The sequence below is a fragment of the Strix aluco genome, chromosome 3 (assembly GCF_031877795.1).
Source record: "Strix aluco isolate bStrAlu1 chromosome 3, bStrAlu1.hap1, whole genome shotgun sequence".
Taxonomy (NCBI): domain Eukaryota; kingdom Metazoa; phylum Chordata; class Aves; order Strigiformes; family Strigidae; genus Strix; species Strix aluco.
In genome coordinates, this window is record NC_133933.1 from 120,612,596 (window position 1) to 120,619,135 (window position 6,540).

General features: G+C 38.3%; 1 protein-coding gene across 1 annotated transcript; it reads left to right on the plus strand.

Annotated features, from left to right (window-relative positions):
• The first annotated feature begins 1,637 nt into the window (after positions 1–1,637).
• Positions 1,638–3,369, plus strand: KCNS3 (potassium voltage-gated channel modifier subfamily S member 3). Its single transcript, XM_074820809.1, has one exon. The coding sequence runs from the start codon at positions 1,777–1,779 to the stop codon at positions 3,367–3,369; it is 1,593 nt and encodes a 530-aa protein (XP_074676910.1). The 5' UTR covers positions 1,638–1,776.
• Positions 3,370–6,540: the final 3,171 nt, after the last annotated feature.

The following is a 6,540-nucleotide window of genomic DNA, read 5'->3' on the forward strand; positions in this document are numbered from 1 at the left end:
CTATTTGTAGCTATGGAAAGAAAACCCTTGCTATCTTTACAAATTCAGGGAGTGGTGCTATATGGCTCAAAAGAACTAGTCCATTAATACAAGTACCTGAGGCTGAATGAAAGCTGAATTATTATAGCTGACAGTGAATAAAGACTGTGAGGTGGGTTTATTTTTTTTCTTTTGCCTCCTACTTGTTCTGGTGGTGTAAAATGGGGCTCACCCTTGAGGCCCAGTATCCCAACCATCCACTATGGCACTTATTAAAGTCTACAGTGACTCCTGTTTGAGTCAACTGCCCAGGTTTCTTTTATGTAAAGCAGTGCTGGTGCTCATCTCTCATGCCAATATACAGCAGGGATGCAATCATGGTGCACACATTACAAACAGGAAAATAGATAGAACCTTAATGACCTTCATTAACTGACTCAGGAGACCTTGAGGAGCAGCAAAAAATATTCAAACTCTAACATGTCCCAGCTTGGAATCATAATTGGTGCTATTGCAGGCGTCACTGAAAGATGGACAGGTATAGAAATTTCTTTTCCTTGAGTAGCTTCCCTAAGCCATTAAAGAACACCAAAGCAATTTCTTTGCATGATATGAGTCCATCTGTTAGGACTTGAGAATTATGATGCTCTCTTGTCACATTTAAAATTCACTGACTTTCATATTAAATTGAAATAAATTAGCTTAGTATACATCAATTAATGTTTAAGTGTCAGAGATCAAAAAAATTTGCTCTTCGCATGATCAGAAGTTATATATAATCTCATGACAAGTGTAACAACTGCCAATTTTGGCTTGAAAACAACTGTTCCTTAGAAGGAAAACAGGAGTTAAGTTCTGAAAAAATTAACTTATTTTCTGGTAACTACATCTGCCTTTTTGAATGCAGTTTCAGCTGAATGATTTAACTTACAGTAAAATATGGAAACATTGAAATGTCCTTCTGTCTATCTGCAGGTATCCACAGTTACTTGCTGAGGCAAAATTTCTGTGGAAGTTCCATCTCTGGAAGCTCCTGTTTCCAGAAATGACATTTCAACACCAACTTCTCATAATTACCATAGTGGTTGTGGCTATGCTGTGGCAGAATAGGAGTTGCTTCTGGAACTGACCAAGGTCATAAGAGGGTTGTGACACTCCAGGTGAGTAGGAAGGCAGGTAGAAAAATACCTTGAGGGAGTGCAGATACCCAAATATGTACCAGTCAAAACTCTGAAGTCAGGTATTGGAAAGCTTTAAATGCATATTTGATGTGTTTTCAAGAATACATAATGCTCTTCTGTGTATGACTAGAAAGAAATTAATTGATATGACAACAGAAGTAATTGCAGTTCACATTAAGCAGATAACATCAAAAGTAGTGGATTATAAATTGCAACATCATATAAATCAATACAACTCTACTGAAACCATAATTGAGAGACACCTGCTCTTAAGCTTTGTGCTAAATGTTTTGATGGATTGACAAGCTTTCTGTCTTTAAACTAAAGATTTTTTCTGTCACTGAAGTAAACTTATTTTGTGACTATTAATTTCAACATGATAGTTGAAAAGAGACTGATCTGCTGATGAATTAGGTATTCTTCCTCCACACTAGAAAAAATTAAGGAGAGCTAAACTGGAGCCTATTGCTTTCAAATTTGCTAAAGCTGTATTAAACCATCAAGGTGATTTAAACCTACTTCTGTGAAATGCTGAATAATGGTATTCATCATTTTGGGTTTTGTTTTTTTTTTTTTTTGTTATAGCATTTCACAGTAACCAGAGGTGGAAAAAAGAATGTGTCACAAGATCAAAATGGAATTAAATGCTCTAACAATATCTTATGTTCTTTTTAGGTTCAATGTAATCTTGTTGGGCACCAGCAGTGGAACTCATCTGTTCAAAATGGTTTATGGTGAATTTTTCCGCAGACCTGGGAAAGATGCAGAACTTATCAATTTAAATGTAGGTGGCTTTAAGCAATCGGTGGATCAAAGCACCTTGCTCCGATTTCCCCATACCAGACTTGGGAAACTTCTTAAATGTCACTCAGAAGAGGCTATTCTAGAACTGTGTGATGATTACAGTGTTGCAGACAAGGAATATTACTTTGACAGGAATCCCTCCTTGTTCCGATATGTTTTGAATTTTTACTATACGGGCAAACTTCATGTCATGGAAGAACTTTGTGTCTTTTCCTTCTGCCAGGAAATAGAGTACTGGGGGATAAATGAGCTGTTTATTGATTCCTGCTGCAGCAATCGGTACCAAGAAAGGAAAGAAGAAGGTCCTGAGAAAGACTGGGATCAGAAGAGCAATGACAGAAGTATAGACTCCTCTAATGAAGAGTCATCCATATTTGATAAAGAGCTGGAAAAGTTTGACAATCTGTGTTTTGGTGAAATAAGAAAGAAGATCTGGATCAGAATGGAAAATCCTGCATACTGCTTGTCTGCCAAGTTAATTGCTGTGTCATCCCTGAGTGTTGTCCTTGCATCAATTGTGGCCATGTGCATTCACAGCATGCCAGAGTTTCAAAGGCTGGATGCCAATGACAGGGAGATTGAAGACCCTGTGTTGGAAGCTGTGGAGATCACGTGCATCATCTGGTTCACTGCTGAGCTAGTGATCAGGCTCATCACCGCTCCAAGTCAAAAGAAGTTCTGGAAGAAACCGCTGAATATCATAGACTTTGTCTCTATTATCCCATTTTATGCCACACTGGCTGTGGACACAAAAGAAGAAGAAAGCGAAGATATTGAAAACATGGGGAAAGTGGTTCAGATCCTGCGGTTAATGAGGATATTTCGCATCCTGAAACTGGCCAGACACTCTGTAGGACTGCGGTCTTTAGGTGCCACTTTGAGACATAGCTATCAGGAAGTTGGACTTCTGCTTTTGTTTTTGTCTGTTGGGATTTCTATTTTTTCAGTGCTTGTCTACTCAGTGGAGAAAGATGATGACTCATCAGAACTGCACAGCATCCCTGTCTGCTGGTGGTGGGCAACCATCAGCATGACCACTGTTGGTTATGGGGACACTTACCCAGTCACGCTTGCTGGAAAGCTGCTTGGCACCCTATGCATTATCTGTGGGATACTAGTGGTAGCGCTTCCAATCACCATTATTTTCAATAAGTTTTCTAAGTATTATCAAAAACAAAAAGACATTGATCCAGACCAATGCAACAATGATCGTAAAGAGAAATGTAATGACCTACCTTATTTTAACATTAGGGATATTTATGCAAAAAAGATGCACTCATTCATTTCTAGCCTTTCTTCAGTAGGAATTGTTGTCAGCGACCAAGATTCGACAGATGCCTCCAGCATCCAAGATATGGAGGATGTTTATAACACAACATCTTTAGAGAATGGTACAGGAAAATGAGTTGAATCACATTCTCTTCCCTTTATTTCTCTTTTGATTCTTGGTAAATGTGGACTTACAAACTTCAGTGAGTTTATTAAGAGCAGTTAATTCTCAGGGTACTTAACTCTCAGCCATATTTGGACATTCTTTGCTCTGAGGATGCCATAAAAGCTTCATTGTTTATATGAGGCTTTAAAATATGCCTCATATGGCGGTTTAGTTTTTACATAACTAATGTTATGCATTTTTTGGGAGAAAAAGTCAGGAAAACAGTTTTAAATGTGAGATCAGTGCTTGTTTGGTTTTATGTTTTTGTGGTGTGTTGTGGGGGGTTTTTTGGTGGGTTTTTTTTGTTTTTTTTATTGGTTGTTTTTTCCCCTGCAGCAATCTGATATCTTATACAGAATCTGCTTTTATAATTTACTGCTCTTCAGGTAGAGATATATTACAAACATGTAAGAATTATCACACAAGTCAGTGAAGTTTTTACCTGCAAATACATCAGGAAAAAAGAAGGAAAACTGTGCTCACTAACACATTTATGTAATCTTGGAGCTGGGAACCCATTTCCTAACTTGGGGCAGAATATATATTGGTACATATTGTTTTTACTCCATGGAAGCATAATATTTATGAATTTCTTTCCAAAAGCACAATACATCTTTAGTTTGTTAAAATAAATTAATCCCATTATGCCTATATTTTTCCAGTGTCCAGCATGCTCAAGTTCTATCAGGTCCTAAAAGGTCCAAATCACGAGTCCCAGGATAAAGTGTCTAGCATAGGCAGGACAGGATTTTATTATACTGTTTACCCACCTCTTCTGCCATTGTGAACCTGAGAAATTCTGGTGCCTGGAGAGGATCCTGCTGTGGTTAAGACCACCCTGGTGGCTTCCCCAGAGGCTTTGTTTTGTGGGCACTGAAGCAGACATCTGTGGTGGTCTAGAAGTTATTGATCCCTGCTGTCAGCACTGCTCCTTTGCTGGAGGTTACTGCCTCGGTGGTAGGAGCAAATGTGAGCCGCATCTCGGCTGCACTGGTTCTCAATCTAGGGCTGTAATGCCAAGTAACGGAGATGTGCAGACATGCTCTCCTCTACCATATATCCCCCATCAGAGATGTAGGGTGGGCACTGTGTGTGGGCACCCATATATGAAACTTCTTCAGCTCCTTTTTCTAAAGCTCATCTGTGGGTGATGGCAGCTTTCCTGGTTTGTACTGTGGGCTGGAGTAGTGCTCACTGTCTGGCAGAGTGCTCCAGCTCTGTGCATTCCTCTCCTCTCCAGGGATTTCTTATGCAGCCAGCTAATCCTGCTCTGGTTCCAACTGGATCTTCTAGGGCTATTTAAAAGGAAAGCCAGCCCTTGAGCCTAGCATAAAGGAGTGCTGGAGAAACTCAAGGACCTTATAGAAGTCCATAGTGTTTCTGAACACTCATTTTCTTTCATTTGTCTAGTGACTAAATTAGAAGCTGGACAACAGAGAATTGAAGATACTGTGATGTTGATATTTTCCTTAAAGAGGCTTCACTTTTTAAATATTTTTATTATTGTGTGAAATGCTGAAGCCCTTACTGAGTTTCTACTCAGTCAGATCAAACTCAGTAGGAGTTGACTTTGAGACTGAGTAAAACCAGAAGATGGCAATTGATTTTAGCCTCTGCAGAGGGTTGATTTTTCAGGTGTCTGCTAGGTTTTACATGGCAAAATACACAAAGGAAGTAGCTGAGGTGCACTTATATTTACTGAGGCACAGATCTCTAACCTCTTTCTGAGATGGAAAAACAAAAAAATATAGGATAGATCAACCTATATCTCAGAAAGAGGTGTCCCTCAGGACTACAGTGCACCAATATAGTGATGTGGGACTTAGAATATTTTAAGCTTTGGAGAAACTTCAAAATTTGGCTTATTACTTGCTGAGTGTTGTAACTGTATGTGATGCTTCACAGATAATTAAGGTTAATTCTTCCCATAGTTAGTGCAGGAATACCAAAAGGGAAACTTAGCCTATATGTGGTTTAGGCTATGTATTTGCATATGAATTTAATAGGAACCAGCAGAATAACAGCATAAAAATTACTCTCTGTCCAAAAAAACTTTCTCGGTAGCCTCCGTATAAAGATATATTACATATCCACTAAAGTTCAAAAGCAATGAAAAATACTGTAATGAAACAAAAACTGCAAGTAATTTGTATTAAATAGTTGAAAAAAACCTACTACTGAAAAATCTCTTTTTATATATTAAGCATTACCCAAAGATCAGAGAGTATACAACTTTTTGTATTAAATTTTACTGACTGGTAATTTGTCATAAAATTGATAAGCTTTTGATCAATCACATGAATCAATCTTAAGACTGTGACACTGTATAAGTTCTTCTGACTTTTTTTATGCATAGATACAGCTTGCAGCAAAGTGAGGCATGCCTTTTGGAACATATCAGAAGGTAAAGTATATATCCATGTATCATGCAGCGTATGTTATTTTGATTTCTGTCATGAGAGCTTGGCTTCTTTCAAATCAGTTGTATCTTAAAAAATGGCTTTGTTGTTTTCTGTTCCCTTTGCTGGAATAAATCCAGCACCTTGGTTTCACATAGGTGTAACTGGGGGCAGGATGTGAGCCATGTTTCATGCCAAAAGATACTCCCCTCAAGGCAGAACTGCAGTCCTGTAACATGCACTGGCACTAGAGAGTGTCACAAGACTTGAGTGCCGGAAGAAAGCAGATGAGAGCAAATGCTGAGATACTGCATGTTTTTCCTTCTAGTAAAAGTTTTTAGTAAAAGAATTTAGTAGTAAGAAATAAACATAAGAGGGGATTGTTTCTTATTTGTCTTCTTCCTTGGTCTACAGTTATGTATTATCAATATACAATATCAGTGTCAACAGAAGGTAGATTTCCTATTGTTTTTGTATTCCCAAACCACATTTTTCTCTTTAAAAATGCTTCCTAAATTCTTTCCACCCAGCTGCTCTGTTTCAGGCACCAAAGCACAGAAAAGGTTACTGTTCAGATTTAAATCTCATTTTGCATGGGAGAGATTTGTTTGACTATACACCAAACAGTTTACTGTCATGTTATGAGTTTCTTTGTCTTGATGGCAAATGCTTCCCTTTCGATGTGCAGTATTTCCACGGTAGCATCTGTATTTGCAGTGGTTGTCCCTAGTGTAGCATGGAA

Excerpts from the sequence above, each read along its gene's own strand:
- KCNS3 (XM_074820809.1), top strand. The coding sequence starts at position 1,777 with ATGTGTCACAAGATCAAAATGGAATTAAATGCTCTAACAATATCTTAT.